General features: G+C 47.4%; 1 protein-coding gene and 1 long non-coding RNA gene across 3 annotated transcripts in view; one reads left to right on the top strand and one right to left on the bottom strand.

Moving 5' to 3' along the window:
- Positions 1-178: 178 nt before the first annotated feature.
- Positions 179-16,059, top strand: part of LOC310830278 — a 73,469-nt gene continuing 57,588 nt past the window's right edge. The window contains exons 1-2 of one of the 2 annotated variants that reach the window (XR_014557526.1): positions 179-311; positions 508-2,982. This is a non-coding gene — a long non-coding RNA (uncharacterized lncRNA). Of the gene's footprint in view, positions 312-507; positions 2,983-16,059 lie in introns of those variants that run through there. The other variant, XR_014557525.1, reaches the window with a different exon arrangement.
- Positions 2,068-14,423, bottom strand: RAMP2 (receptor activity modifying protein 2). Its single transcript, XM_083709974.1, has 4 exons — positions 13,981-14,423; positions 8,406-8,528; positions 6,633-6,729; positions 2,068-3,514 (listed from the first exon to the last, which is right to left on the bottom strand). The coding sequence occupies exons 1-4, from the start codon at positions 14,027-14,029 to the stop codon at positions 3,262-3,264; spliced, it is 522 nt and encodes a 173-aa protein (XP_083566100.1). The 5' UTR covers positions 14,030-14,423; the 3' UTR covers positions 2,068-3,261.

The following is a 16,059-nucleotide window of genomic DNA, read 5'->3' as shown; positions in this document are numbered from 1 at the left end:
GTTTAGCCTGTTAACAGAGTAATCTGAGGGCTCCCTTGGACAAAATCAAAGACACCAACCAGGATAACTTGGAGTAAAACAGCAGCCTGTAGGCTTGGCCTTTATGGGATACTGTCGCGACTCCCACCCGCAACAAGATGAAGCAAAATGGAAGCCCAGGACAAAAGAAGACCCCAACTTTTATTAGTTACTAATCCCCCAAACTACACCCCTAAGACTACATCACAAAAAGGAGGGGTTGAGGGAGGAGTTGTGGCGGTAACCCGAGTATCTTGTCACCTGGCTGGTTCCCCCTTTCCCCCTCCCCATGAGTCCAGGTGACAAAGGGGAGTTTGCAGTTTCCTGCCCCCAGAGGGAAGAGCTGATCATTGTCCTTTGTTCCAGTCCGTGCTGAATCCACTCCTATATGCAAGTTCTTTGTGACCTTGATGGTCTTCTGTCTAGGACCATCAGGGTTGGCATAGGAACTGGGCAGGGCCTCCTGTGTATGTGCTGGTATGCTCAAAGCATTATGGCTGCCCTGTATCAAACCTCCCCCATTTTGTAGTCCTTCCTTCATGGAGTAAAATAAAAGTGGAACGGTGCAGATCCGATGTATGGTTGATTTTCTATGAATTTATAACAGAAGCGTAGCGTATGTCGTGTGTGAGTGTGTGTGTGTGACGTTTGTACAAACTGAATGATTCGGGGGGAGTTTCCTGTGACAAGCCCTCACAGAACTGCAATTCCCATCACCTTTAACAAGCTACAGTTCCCAGGAAGGATGCTTTAAATGTACGGTGTTTCTGTTTGCACTTTCAGGGTGCTCTTGGGAGGGAGATGAATCGTGACCCGTCTCCCCTCCTCTCCACAGTGGTGGTTTGTTTTCTTTTTCTCGCACGGCTGATTGTGCAATTTCCCTCGGCATCCATACTGTTGGGGCGGGCAGTGAAACAAGCCGATATGATTCCATGCCCCAGTGAGGAAGGAAGGAAGGAAAAGACCACCCGTCCGCTGGAAGACAAAGGGAGCAGAGAGTCTGGAAAGGCAGTTTCAATGTGTGCGTTCCTCCCTCCTATTATGCACACACTGAGAGGAGCATATGAACATGGAGGCCCTGAGTGGAAACATTTGCAATATAGCTAGTGGTGATGAAGGGAGAAAACTTCCTGGTTTACTTTGTCAACTTTGTGTGTGTGTGTGTGTGTGTGTGTGTGTGTGTGTGTGTGTAGATAGACAGATGGACACAAAGAGAGACAGACAGACAGACAGACAGATGATAAATAGAGTCCACAACATACACATATTTAATGTGTACATTCAGTTGTACACACTTCACAAAAAAATAAATAAATAAAAAGAGGGTGGGCATCATGGGGAAAAAAGACTTCAGCCATCCCACCTGCCGTTGAATCCAATGTGTTGTGACGATATGCGGTTTTGTGGATTGACTTCTGCATGAAATAAGAGTATTTCACAAAACCAATACAGTGTTATGTCAGGTTAAGTACTTAATTCGTTCCAGAGGTCTGTTCTTAACCTGAAACTGTTCTTAACCTGAAGGGCCACTTTAGCTAATGGGGCCTCCTGCTGCCGCCACGCTGCCAGAGCACTATTTCTGTTCTCATCCTGAAGCAAAGTTCTTAAGCTGAGGTACTATTTCTGGGTTAGCAGAGTGTGTAACCTGAAGCGTATGTAACCTGAAGCGTATGTAACCTGAGGTACCACTGTACAACTGAAATAACTGAGGAGAGATAAATGAAAGTGCACAGTCAGAAATGGAATTTAGGAACCACAATGGGGTGATTGGAAGTCATGTTGGAATTAGTTATATATGAATCTAAATCTTCTTTTTTTGTAATATGGATCGATTTCGGATTGTTTTTGTTGACTTGTTTTGTTTTTAAAATCAATAAAGCATAAAAAAGACTGTATGTGATTCTGGCTTTAGGCGCGCAAAGGCAAATTTATGGGAGCGCGACTGGTTTGGTAGCACTGAGCACAGAGCCTTGCGGCTGCCGTAGAAATGCTGCAACGGTGTCGATCTAATAAATAAGGGAGGGAGAAGAAGGACCCTGAACCCATATCTTGTATGTAAATACACAACTTTATTGGTTTATGGCATCAATAGAAACTTCATTCACTTCGAGAGCAGCAGAGAGGGGAGGAGGCTTTGCTACGTAAAAGGAGGAGGCCTAACTTGGTCTGCTCGCATCTATTGTATAATCTTTTAACTGTCATGGTTTATCACAGAATTGTAGAGTTGGGACCCCAAGGGTCATCTAGTCCAACCCCCTGAAATGCAGAATCACAGCTAAAGAATTCCCAGCAGATGACCAGAGAAAACCATCCGGAAACCAATTCTGTCAAGCACCTAGGACATTCTCACTGAAGATTTTCAGCAGTAGGCACTACAATTCCCAGAAGCTAAGACAGTTAGGCCCCATTAAAAATCCCGAAGCTTATCTGTTAGGCTTGGTGGGCAAAGACATACCACATACGGGAAAAAATAAATCTTTTTATATGCAACAACAGCTGCCAGGGTAGTGATTGCTACTAAATGGAAATCTCAGGACATACCAACAAAGGAAGAATGGATTTGTAAATTAAGTGAGTATATAGAATGGGCAAAAATAACTTCAGTTATAAGATATCAATCGAATCAGAAGTTAAGAATGGAGTGGAAGTATTTCGAAGATTATATGTCAAAATAGTGTTCTAAAAATGACGTGTTAATAGGCTTAGAATAAAAAATGTAAGCAATAACAAAACAAAGAAAGAAAGGAGGAAAAATCAGAATTTAACAAAAATAATTTATTACAGAATGCAAGGAAAAAAGGTAGAAAGAAATATAAAGAAGTCGAATTGCTGTGGGGGGAAGAAGAGGGTGGGTGGATGGTGCATAATTATGCAGCTGTTGTAATTTAGATATTATATTTTATGTGAGGGAATCACTGGGGATTTTGGTTATTATGTATATATGTTAAGTTTCAATAAAGATCTGGGGGGGCGGGAGCTGCTTATGTCAGCTGCAGACGTGCAGCGGGCGTTTGCTTCAATGACGAAAGGTTCAGGGGTTTTCCCTTCTGTGCCTCCTCCCGTTAGTTAGTAAAATGCCCCAATACTTTCCCTGTTCAAAGTCTCCAGATTCAGTCTGGCTCATCCCAGGGTGTGTTGTCAGAGTAGAAGGGCCCGATCCCATGGGAAGCAAGGGAGGAGGATCGTTGACGGCGTTGCAAGCCGCTGGACCACAGGGACCCCGGCTACTCGAAGGCCGGGGACTCAGAATTTCATTTCGCCATCCTTGCTCTTCAGAACAACCAGGGTTACCAAGAAAGGGATGAGGCAGATCGGGGTGATGATCAGAGGCAGTAAAATGTCATCCGGGGGGTCCTGCAGGGCGTTGCGCACGCTGCAGTTGAGGAAGTACATCCTGTGGCCATACGTGATGTAGTTGTGAGCCAACGTGTTGGGGTAACCGTACTTCAGACGTTCTGCCCATTTTTCCAGGCACTCCCGCAATTCATTGTATGGCCTGTGGAGTTGATCAACAGAGGGAGGAATTCAGGTGTTGGAGCATTAGATACAGTAGAAACTGGGGGAAGCTGGCTCTTAACCCTCAGGAAAAAAACCTTGCACTATAACCTTTCTAAAGCAGTGTTTCCCAACCTTGGGTCTCCAGCTCTTTTTTCGGACTACAATTCCCATCATCCCTGACCATTGGTCTTGCTAGCAAGGGATGATGGGAGTTGTAGTCCAAAAACAGCTGGAGACCCAAGGTTGGGAAACACTGTTCTAAAGGGTGGTGCTGTGGGTTAAACCACAAAGCCTAGGACTTGCCGATCAGAAGGTTGGCAGTTCGAATCCCCGCGACGGGGTGAGCTCCCGTTGCTCGGTCCCTGCTCCTGCCAACCTAGCACTTCGAAAGCATGTCAAAGTCCAAGTAGATAAATAGGTACCACTCCGGTGGGAAGGTAAACGGCATTTCCATGCACTGCTCTGGTTCGCCAGAAGCGGCTTAGTCATGTTGGCCACATGACCTGGAAGCTGTACGTCGGCTCCCTCGGCCAATAAAGCGAGGTGAACGCTGCAACCCCAGAGTCGGCCACGACTGGACCCAATGGTCAGGGGTCCCTTTACCTTTACAACCTTTCTAAGTGGCTATTAAAATGTCTGCCTTCACAGGTGGAAGGGCCCTGTGTGAAAGGCGGGGAAAGGGAGACCTCACAGGTGAGAGGCTGTGAGGAGAAGAAGGATCCCAGGTGAGTGCTAGGAGGGCTCACCTGTTTCTGCATGGGATAAAAGTTAAGATGCCGCAGTGAGAGAGGACTGGTGTAGTTTTCTTTCTCTTTTCTTCTTCATTTAGTTCCCTTTCTATTATTTCTTGTAGATTAGTCTGTTTTTCTCTTATTGTGTCGTGAAAATCTCAATGAAAGTATACCTGAAGGTGCGTCTCCACCCCCAGTGTTCAGCCTGGACACTGAGGTCCAGCGCCGAGGGCCTTTTGGAGGTTCCCTCACTGCGAGAAGTCAAGTTACAGGAAATCAGGCAGAGGGCCTTCTCGGTAGTGGCGCCCGCCCTGTGGAACGCCCTCCCACCAGATGTCAAAGAGAACAACAACTACCAGACTTTTAGAAGATATATGAAGACAGCCCTGTTTGAGGAAGTTTTTAATGTTTGGTGTTGTTGCTTTTTTATTACTGTTACAGTGGTGCCTCGCAAGACGAAATTAATCCGTTCTGTGAGGCTCTTCATATAGCGTTTTTTTCGTCTTGCGAAGCAAGCCCATTGACAGCTTAGCGGATTAGCGCTATTAGCGGTTTAGTGGCTTTTAGCGATCAGCTGTTAAGCGGCTTATCAGCGGATCAGCTGATAAGCGGCTTAGCGGCTTAGGAAAAGGGGGGGAAAGGGGAAAAAACCCGCAGGAACTCGCAAGACATTTTCATCTTGCGAAGCAAGCCCATAGGGAAATTCGTTTTGCGAAGTGCCTCCAAAACCCTTTCGTCTAGCGGGTTTTCTGTCTTGCGAGGCGTTCGTCTTGCGGGGTATCACTGTACTGGTGTTCTGTTGGGAGCCACCCAGAGTGGCTAGGGAAATACAGCCAGATGGGTGGGGTAATAATAATAATAATAATAATAATAATAATAATAATAATAGTTGTTAAAAACTTCTTAGTAAAATATCTGCCCACATTTCTCACCAGCTTCACTGCTGTAGAAACCTTGCGCATTGCAGAAGGATTTTGAGCCACATTCTGCATTTGGGGTGGTCATGTGTCTGACTCTACAGGGGTCAGTCATCTATTAGAAGGGCTGCCCTCTTTTTGAATGAGTTCTCTTGCTGAAGACCTGTCATGTGGCCAGCATGACTAAACCACTTTTGGCGCAACGGGACACCGTGACGGAAACCAGAGTGCACGGAAACGCCGTTTACCTTCCCGCCAAAGCGGTACCTATTTATCTACTTGCACTGGCATGCTTTTGAACTGCTAGGTTGGCAGGAGCTGGGGCAGAGCAATGGGAGCTCACCCCGTCACAGGGATTTGAACCGCCAACCTTCTGATCAGCAAGCCCAAGAGGCTCAGTGGTTTAGACTACAGTCTAAATAGCATCCCTATCATCATCATCATCATCATGATCATTATTATTATTATTATTATTGCTGTTCAGATAAACAGCATGTAACATTTGATTTTGGTCTTAAGACTGTTATCGATACATCTCTGTCAGAGCTGCCTCTAGGTCCCAGCTCACAGAGGACCAACGCCCGGTTGATGTAATGTACAAAAGTCTTTATTGAAGTTTAGTTTCCATTTCAAACCCTAGAGCGTGCAGCCCTACGTCTTGACTCTAGATCGGCGAAGTCCCCTCTGAGTCACTATCCCTTCCGCACCAGTTTAAGATCCTAGCCCGGCTCCACCTCCTGCGCTGTTCCTTCCTCCTCTGGGTCCTTCTGCCCCCTGGGGTTTCCTCCTTCCTGGACTCTTCTGACGCTGACCCTCCTGAGTCTTGCCCTTCCTTCCGGCGGGCTTTAGGACCTGGCTCCCTATCCGGGCTACCTGCTGTGCCGCTCGCCTGTACATTTGAACTTGGCGCGCGCGCCCAGCCTGCGACTTTCCTCTTGACCGTTTCCCCGCTCTCCGATGGAGGCGTGGTCAATCCTGACTCATCTCCTCTCTCTGGTGGTGAGAACAGTGGTCCCGATGCCTGGGACTCCTCCCCCCCACTGCGCTCTGGTGGGGAAGCTGGTCCTGATTTCCAACTGCTGCTCAGGGAGTCCCCGCTGGCCCCTTCCTTCTGGGGTTTCCCCCTTGGCACCCCCCTTGCCCTGGCCATCGGAGCTCCTTTCTGTGAATCTTCCGATTCGCTGGAGAGACTCGTGGAATCTCTCTGACCACTGTCACTGCCTACACCCCCCTCGGATTCCTCCTCCTTGCTCTCCATTTGCTCCATCTCCTGTGTCTCTGCTCCTGAACCCCTGACAATCTCAAAATTTATTTATGAATTGTGGCAGAGTCAACATCTAAACGTCGTAAGTCCAGAATTTCATATTCCTTATTTGCCCCCCGAAAGAAACTGGCACAACCTTTGTTTACCACACGTGATGTCTCTCAACCACCCCACACCCAGTGGAAAAGCTCAGTTCTTCATTACCTTCTAATGACCATCCACTCACACCAGTGCTCCTCTGTGATGTTGGCCATCTGCTTCTCAAAGTCTCTCCAGCAATCTGCCACGAGGATACTGTAAACTAGAGGGGGGGGAAGCAAAGCATAATGAGTAATGCCCTTTGTGTGTGTGATGCAGCATGGTCAGGGTAGTGGTGGAGGAAGCAGGGGTCTGGCTGGGTCGTGTGATACTGAAATCCAACGGTGGAAAGGAGGAATTGTGAAGAAATCTGCACATGGGCCAACGAGTGAGAATATAACCAACATTCTGCCTTCTGAGGTACATGCCACAGGCAAGGAGGATGCCCCCATCTCAGATCTGACCTCAAACAAACTAGGCAGTCATTTGTTTATCTATCAAATCAAATAAAGGTAAACGTAAAGGGACCCCTGACCATTAGGTCCAGTCGTGACCGACTCTGGGGTTGCAGCGCTCATCTCGCTTTATTGGCTGAGGGAGCCAGCGTACAGCTTCTGGGTCATGTGGCCAGCATGACTAAGCCGCTTCTGGCGAACCAGAGCAGCGCACGGAAATACCGTTTACCTTTCCGCCTGAGCGGTACCTATTTATCTACTTGCACTTTGATGTGCTTTCGAACTGCTAGGTTGGCAGGAGCAGCGTCTGAGCAACGGGAGCTCACCCCGTCGCAGGGATTCGAACCACCGACCTTCTGATCGGCAAGTCCTAGGCTCTGTGGTTTAACCCACAGCGCCACCTGCGTCCTCATCAAATCAAATAGCACAGCAATTATTCAGGACAGCACTGAGTCAACATTTTCACTTGTCTCTTCTCAAAGTGGCTTGCAATGGCAGGTGTATGGAAACAGTTATGGCTGCAGGGTTTCCCAAAGCGAATCGCAGGTTCTGGGGTGCCAACTTGAATAAAATATTGGGGGGCAGGTAAGCCGCACCCCGCATAATCAGTCACAAGATGCAGCACGCACACACCATTTGAATGGGAATGTCCACAGACTTGGGGGGGGCGCAAGCCCCCTCAAATATTTTATGGGGGGCAAAGGGACCTCAGTCTCTAGGATTTGGCTGCTATGCACAGGTTCGTTCAATGGGAACCACTGGAAAAAAAGGTGTAGTTCCAAATTTTTTACTGCAAACTGGGACCATTGTTTCAGGTTGGAGTAGTTCTGGGGAATGTAGGGGCCCTGAGAAAGAGTGGATCAGGGCCAGCCCAAGACGTTTTGGCGCCTGAGGTGAATGTAAAATGCCACCTACCTCCCTGCCGTTGATTCAGAGGTGAGTGAACATATGCATCAGGAGCAAAGGGGGAATAAAGATCTACATTGAGGTGTGCTGACCCTGTGAATCCTGCCGCCTGAGGCGGTTGCCTCATCTTGTCTCATATGTGGGCCGGCCCTGTTTTGGTGCACCAAACAATGTTTCCTGCTTTGAGATGTAAATGGCCATGTTTGTACTTCGGGGATACTCTTGGATTGGTGCTGAAAGCAGAGGTGACCTCAGCAGCTCATTTTCAAAGTTAGGCCAGAAGTGGGGAACCTGTGGCCTTCCAGATGTTGTTGGACGCCAGTTCCTACAAGCCCCAGTTTCCCACAACTGGGGGGGGGTGGAGATGGTCACCCACCTCAGGAAAGGCCTTTCTCAGACAAGAGGGCTCAAGGAGCCAATGTTCTGACCCAAAGCGTCCTCATAACAAAGGGCATGTCATGGTGTGTCTAGAGGGAAGAAAAGGCGGCCTGTACATATTCAGAGGCATCAGAATTTCTGGGCTTTGCTATCATCTCACCATCGTCCAGGCTCAGCTTCATTTCGGGGCCCAGAAATGTAGTGTTTGGTCTTCCTTCGAGAGAGACGCTGGCATTGCCAGGAGCTTCTGTGGTGCCATTATGAGCATCGAGCCTGATGGCCACTGCAGCTGAGACAGAGAGAGCAGAAGGAATGCAAGAAGAGTGGGGACTGTTATGTAGTGAAGTTTCACCCTGGGCCAGCAGGGGGATACTGTATATAGTTTTCACTCAGGTCTGTAGATAGTTTTCACTCAGGTCCACGTCAGTTATTTTAGGCGGGAACTCTGGGCTGTTGTTGCTACAATGTGGACAGCCGGCTGCCTATAAAAGCAGGCCGGCTGAGCTGTTTGCAGTCAGTTCTATTCCAGCTTACAAAATAAAGAGCTACTTGGAGAAATCGCTGTGTCAGCTGCTATGTCAACCCACAACTTAACAGGGACAAGTGGATATTTTGGAACAGTCCCTCTGGAACCGTTGAGGGAACGGAACTGGGTTCAGGACAAACATGTCTGGTATTCCAGCACGCAGGCCAGCCATTTGGAGCACAGCATTGGCAAGGTGGGAAATCTGCTCCACTTCCCAGTGGGGAGGAGTTGCGGTGGACTGTGTGGCCACCCACTCCCCACTGGGGGCGGGGCTCCCCCTACCGGTGACTTACCCTTACCGGACTTCCTTCACAGCGGCTAGGAGTCAGATATAGTCAGGTCCAATCAATGCCTAAGCCAATACCGCTCACATTCTGTAATTTCAATAAAGTTGTGGCCAAAATTTGCCCAATAACATAAACCTAATATCCGTGTCCTTGTGTGAGTTATTTCCAATGAGGGGGTGGCTGCGGGGTCTCGACACGCAAAGAGTTAAGCACTCCTTCCTGCCTTCTAAATGTCCCTTTCCTGAAGCTCTCCCTCCCCCAATGAACATGTACTTAGCCAATGCTTTGTAGCCTGCTAGAACAGGAAGGTTTCCTCCTTTACTTACTTCCTCTGGAGTTTAAGAAACTGCTACAGCCAGGGACAGGGCATCGTGTACAAAAATCAATGTGAACTGTGGCGACTCTGCAAATGAGTTGTGTTTACACTGGGCCATGTCTACCGCTCTGAGATTTGTGAAATATCAATATATAGTTGTGAGTTTGTTTGCAGGGGGGTGGGTGTCAGGCTATATTCCTGAGTCCCTCCAAATTCCTGGATCCAGCAACAGAGACTCTTTATTTATATATATATATTATAAAGTAATAATCATAAATAAATAAGAATAAAAATGCGCACCCCACCACCGAGGCCATTCCATTGTAACTATCCAAACTCCCAAAATTTTAACACCTCTTGCGATGGTTTGACCCCTTTCCATTTTAACAGTACAGATTCTACAAACACCTTCCATATCTCCTCGAAATCATTTGTCCTGTATATTCCCCGTCTTACCTTAATGGCACGTGTTAATTTGTCATTAATAGCTATATCCCACAGCTCTTTATACCATTCTTCCATTTTATATTCTGCTTGCCCCTTCCACTTCCTAGCTATCATAATTCGTGCAGCTGTCAATAAACTTGTGAGAAAGTCCTTCATAGCCTGCAAACCTTCCACCCCATTGTAAATTGCTAATAATACAACCTCTGGACAAGAGAGGCTCTTCTCATAGTCATTGGTTCAAACCCCACGTTGGGCAAAATATTCCTGCATTGCAGGCAGTTGGACATAGATCAGGGATGTTCAACACGTCGATTGCAATCTACTGGTAGAGCCCAGCAAGGTTTTGGTAGATTGCGGTCGATCTCTGGCTCCCTTTCCTTCGTGTTGCTAAAACTGACTCCTGCCCTGCCCCCTGGCTTTGCCCTCCATTGTTGTTTGATCTCTGGAAGGGAAGATAAAGCTGTGCTGCTGTTTTCATCCACAGCAATCTTTTTGTGAGTGATTTTACCCCTGTGTCCCTTGCCTTTAACACCCCCTAAAAAAGCGCAACAACCTTGAGCTGCCCCCTCCCAAAAGGGGCTTTTCTCCTCCCTAAAAACAAGCTCAACAACTTTGAGCTGAACTCCCGAAAAACAGGGGTAGATCACTGCTGAAAGTAGATCGCAGCCTCCTGGGAGGAGGATGTAGGATAATGTGAGATTGGTGATAGATGCCATAGAATATTTAGACATGAACCCAGGGGAAGCGGCAGGCTTTGTCTTAATTGATGCCAAAAAGGCTTTTGATAATGTCTCATGGAGATTTCTGGGAGTTGGCCACCCCTGACATAGATGATCCTCGTGCCCCCTTCCAACTCTACAATTCTATAATTACTTTTGATTCCATTGTTGAAGTTGCCAGGCCAGCTTCTTGGTAATGTCCCTAAGTCATTGGTATAAGAAAGGAAACTGCTCTGTGCCAGAGGGCAAATGGGTGGGCCCCCTCTTTCACCCGGCTGGTAGTGAGAACAATAAAGGCCAGATCAGGGATGGAAGCAGGCTTCTGGCAGAAGCCAGAGAGTGAGAGCCAGGCCTGATTTCTGCTTGAATCCAGGGCTGTGGCTAAGGGGGAAGCAAGACCCTCTGGGGTGTTCATGCTGTGAGCCTCTTCATCATAGGCTCAGGTTGTATAGATGTGCAAATAAACCATATATCAGAAAGACACTGCAGTCTCCACTGTCCCTCATTCCAAGGAATCCGAGACCTGGGTAAGTGCCTGGAACCCCTGGGGTCTTGCACCTATTGGGCTGATATGCAACAATATAAATGCTTTTAAATAAATGAATTTCTTGCTGCCACATTTGAGACTGTAGCTGTGTATACACAATATCTTTATTGGACATTCAAAGCACCTTTTTTGCCCCTTGAGGAATTCTGGGCCCTGTAGTTTGTTCAGGGGTTTCTGGGAATTGTAGCTCAGGGATTACAGTGCCCAGAATTCTTTGAGGGAAAGACTGTGGTTTGAATGCCCTTTAAAGGCATAGTACGTACGTAGCCTGGAACGACATTTTCTTGACTGGGTTCTGTTTGAGCTGTGAGCGTACTTGCGTTTCCTTGTGATGTATAGCTGGAATCACTTTCTTGTGCCATTCCGGGCAGATTTGCTCGATAGTCACTTTTTCTGCAATGCACCTCTTTCTGTATTCCGCCTGCGCTTTGCTTATGGCACGCTATAGTTTGGATCATGTGAGTTGATCTCTGAGAAGAATCGGGTGGGCGGCCATACCTGGCCAAGAAGGGATCTGACCCCTTCAGCGCTGTAATTCTAGGAATGTTCGGTGCCCACCTGAAGCTGAACTGGTTTGAATCAGGCAGGCGAAAACCCTGTCAGGAATGCCCCCATGAAGGCACTTGAAGGAAGCCTGCATGGTGTAGTGGTTAGAGCTGTTGACTAAGGATTGGGAAGATCCAGGTCTCCACTCAATCATAATACGCACTGGGTGGCATTGGGCCACTCACAATGTTTCAGTCTAATCTACCTCACAGGGTTGTTATGAGTTGGGCTGGGCGATAATCTGGTTTTCAACATCGCAATATATCACCAGCTAAACTGCGTGATACAGTGATACCTCTGGTTAAGTACTTAATTCGTTCCGGAGGTCCGTTCTTAACCTGAAACCGTTCTTAACCTGAGGCACCACTTTAGCTAATGGGGCCTCCTGCCACCGCCACACCATGGCCACACGATTTTTGTTCTCATCCTGAGATAAAGTTCTTAACCCGAGGTACTACTTCCGGGTTTGCAGAGTCTCTAACCCAAAGTGTTCGTAACCTGAGGGGTTTGTAACCAGAGGTACCACTGTATACAGTCATACCTCATGTTACATTTGCTTCAGGTTGCGTGCTTTCAGGTTGTGTCCCATGGCGACCTGGAAGTACCGAAAAGGGTTACTTCCGGGTTTCACCACTCGCGCATGCGCAGACGTGCAAAATGACATCACGCGCATGCGCAGAAGTGGTGAATCGCGACCTGTGCATGCGCAGACATGGGTTGCATTCATTTCAGGTTGTGAATGGGCCTCCAGAATGGATCCCGTTGGCAACCAGAGGTACCACTGTACTGTTATATTACAATATCTAAAATAAGGGTGGAGCTATGTAGAGGCATTGGCTGGCTTCGCGGTTTCCCCCGTATTGTGACATTTGCATGGTGCATGCACACACACACACACACAAAATCATGATTCACAATATATTGCCAGGCCAAAAATTATGAAGCCAATATCATGATATGGACTTGAAACTGATTTGGGGCGATATATCAATATATCCCCCAGTCCTAGTTATCAATATATTGGGACGCGGGTGGCGCTGTGGGTAAAACCTCAGTGCCTAGGACTTGCCGATCGTCAGGTCGGCAGTTCGAATCCCCGCGGCGGGGTGCGCTCTGTTGCGCCCGGTTGCTCGGTCCCAACCTAGCAGTTCGAAAGCACCCCCGGGTGCAAGTAGATAAATAGGGACCGCTTACTAGCGGGAAGGTAAACGGCGTTTCCGTGTGCTGCGCTGGCTTGCCAGATGCAGCTTTGTCACGCTGGCCACGTGACCCGGAAGTGTCTCCGGACAGCGCTGGCCCCCGGCCTCTTGAGTGAGATGGGCGCGCAACCCCAGAGTCGGACACGACTGGCCCGTATGGGCAGGGGTACCTTTACCTTTACTTTACCTTATCAATATATCCCCCAGTCCTAGTTATGAGGCTGAGATGCAGGGAGAGAGGACAACCATGCACATTGCCTCCAGCTTCCTGGAGGAAAGGCAAGATATAAATGTAAGAAATAATAAATCCCTAGAGGTGAGATAGCCCTGCAAAAACAGTTCACCACAGGAGTGCTGTTTCCCTAGAGAAGTCGCTGTAAGCCACAACTTGGAAAACGGAGGAAGTCGCCCAAATATTTAATAACACAGAAAGAAATTGCCTCTTGCCTCTTGCCTCAGAGAAGATCAGAGGGGCAAATTCTCCCAAAGCTCCTGTACCTGAAAGTGGCTGGGCTGAGTATTTGGGGAGTCAGAAATGCCAGCAAGGCTGGAGTGAGAGGGGAAGAAAATGACAGTGGGGGTTATGTAGACCCAGTGCTTTTTTTTCTTCTTAAAAAAATGTTTACGGGTACTCTCATTTTCCTACTCATATTGAAATACTGCCCCTCAATGAGGCCAAACTTAGATTTACAAAATGTTTAGGGGTATGTGTACCCCTGTGTCTCCCCCAGAAAAAAAGCGCTGCCTAGATCTCTGGGACATAATATAACTTTTGACTAGCCCTACTGAGACTGTGATGAACCTGGCGAGAAAAAGCACTGGAAGACAGAGTGAAAGCAGGATAAATAATGCCTGAGAAATAAGGGTGAGTCTGTTTCTACGCAGAGAGTCCAGAAGCTACCTCAGAGCCGGGACAAGAGCTAAGAAATCGAATTCAGACAAAAAGCAGGATCTGAGACAAAGACTCTGAGAACTCTAGCTGACCTGCGGAGACTCTCAGAAGGGATACCCATCTCTCTACGGCAAACAACCTGTTGAGGATGGAGATTATCTCTGTTCTCCACAGCTCTGAGAACCCAAGCCCCTCTCGGCTGCTGAGCACAAGCTTTCTGCTTCCCACCCGACGGCCACTCTGAAGCGCTACTCACCTGTAAAGACCACCAGGAGCAGCAGCAAGGGCAGACACCGGCCATCCATCTTGGTACACCCTGCCACTCTCAGCACAGCTGCCTGTTTCCTCCTGACCAGCTTGAGATTTGAATCGGAATAACAGGAAGCGCCTCCTTTCCTCTGACAGGGCTGGTGGTTGAGAGTGCAGCCGACATGTGAAAAATGAGATCCAGGAGCAAGCCTGGCTCCCAGGGGCTTTGCTTCAGTGAGGCTCAGTTCTCCTCCCTTGCTCCCACACCCATTTGGAGGCACCGGGACCCCTGTAACCTCGGGGCAGCCACCTCGGGTCACCCTGCCTGGCAGCAGAGGAACGTTCTCCTCTGCAGCCCTTCCAACTTTTACAAGGCCCAGCCGGCCTTTGGATTGGCAATTTCCGAGTCGTTTCTGTCTGCCGGGTTGTGAAATCAAAGAGGCAGCTTGAAATGGGTAGCCAGGGCAGAGGGAAGAGAGGGGAACGCCTCTGGAAGCAAGACACTGGCTCTCTCTCTGTGTGTCTCCCGCGTGCAAAATCAGACAGGGGACAAGCAGCCCCGGGGGCAACTCTGCACATCTGTGCAACTCATCTGACTCACACTTGGACGAGGGTTCGAAAGCCGACAGGAACAAACGCAATGCACAAAGTTGCTTCAAAGTATAGCGACAGGGAAGATTATGGAAAGGGGAAAAGGGATACTGCAAGTTTATTTTTTTTATTAAATGCTTTATTGGTTTTAAAAACAAAACAAATGCAAAACAATACACAACAATCAACAAAAGGCCATCCAATATCAACACTTGTTACAAAAAGGAGAAATGATTGAGTTCACACATCACGAATTCTAACATAACTTCCAATCCCCCCATTGTGATTTCTAAATTACATAACAACTGCGCACCAAACTTTATCTATCCTAGGTTGTTCGATTGTGTTAGTTTTGTAAAGTTATCTTATTTCATGCAGAAATCAATCCAGGCCTGCCAAAGAGTTTAGATCATTACAATGTTCTTTTAAATATTCTCTGTAAATATTCCACACTCTATTAAATATTTGATCTGTGTGGTCTCGGAATCTTGTTGTCAATCTTGCTAGCTCTGCATATTCTAACATTTTATTCTGCCAGTCTAATTTTGAGGGAGTAGAATCTCCTTTCCATTCCTTAGCAATTAAAATCCTTGCTGCTGCTATTGCGTATATAAAAATTTTCCTTATCCTTTTTGGAATTTCATTGGTCATTATGCCAAGTAGGAAGGCTCCAGGCTTCTTAGGGAAAGAACATTTAAACATTTTTTAAAGTTCATTATATATTGTTTCCCAAAAATCCCTGATTTTTTTGCAGTTCCGCCACACGTGGCTCATATTGCCGTCTCCAACAGATGTTTTATAGATGTATATATTTTGGCCAGTTTTATAGATGTTAAATACCATGTGGTCTGGTCTGGAGTGTCTGGAGGCAGTTGGAGGATGGATGGCGGCTAACAGATTGAGATTGACAGAGGTACTGTTTTGGGGGGACAGGAGGCGGGCTGGTGTGGAGGACTCCCTGGTCCTGAATGGGGTAACTGTGCCCCTGAAGGACCAGCTGCACAGCCTGGGAGTCATTTTGGACTTACAGCTGTCCATGGAGGTGCAGGTCAATTCTGTGTCCAGGCACCCTGTGGAACGCCCTCCCACCAGATATCAAAGAGAACAACAACTACCAGACTTTTAGAAGACATCTGAAGGCAGCCCTGTTTAGGGAAGCTTTTAATGTTTGATGTATTACAGTATTTTAATATTTTGTTGGAAGCCGCCCAGAGTGGCTAGGGAAGCCCAGCCAGATGGGTGGGGTATAAATGATAAATTATTATTATTATCTGTAGAATATTTTCATGAAATTCTCTTTCAAATTGTAGCATGCAGTGAATTTCATGTCCTCCCTCCACAACCTTTCCCATGATTTCATTTGGGGGGAAAACATCCAAATGGGATACTGAAAGTTTAAATGCAGCTAGACATGTCTTGAGGAAGAAGGACTGCTCTTCCCAGTAACTCAGGAGGTTTTCTTGTATAAGTACACAAGACTTGTATCTCAATCTGT

Source organism: Podarcis gaigeae, assembly GCF_964106915.1.
Source record: "Podarcis gaigeae genome assembly, chromosome: 13".
Taxonomy (NCBI): Eukaryota; Metazoa; Chordata; class Lepidosauria; order Squamata; family Lacertidae; genus Podarcis; species Podarcis gaigeae.
This window is presented reverse-complemented; position numbering and strand designations above follow the sequence as displayed.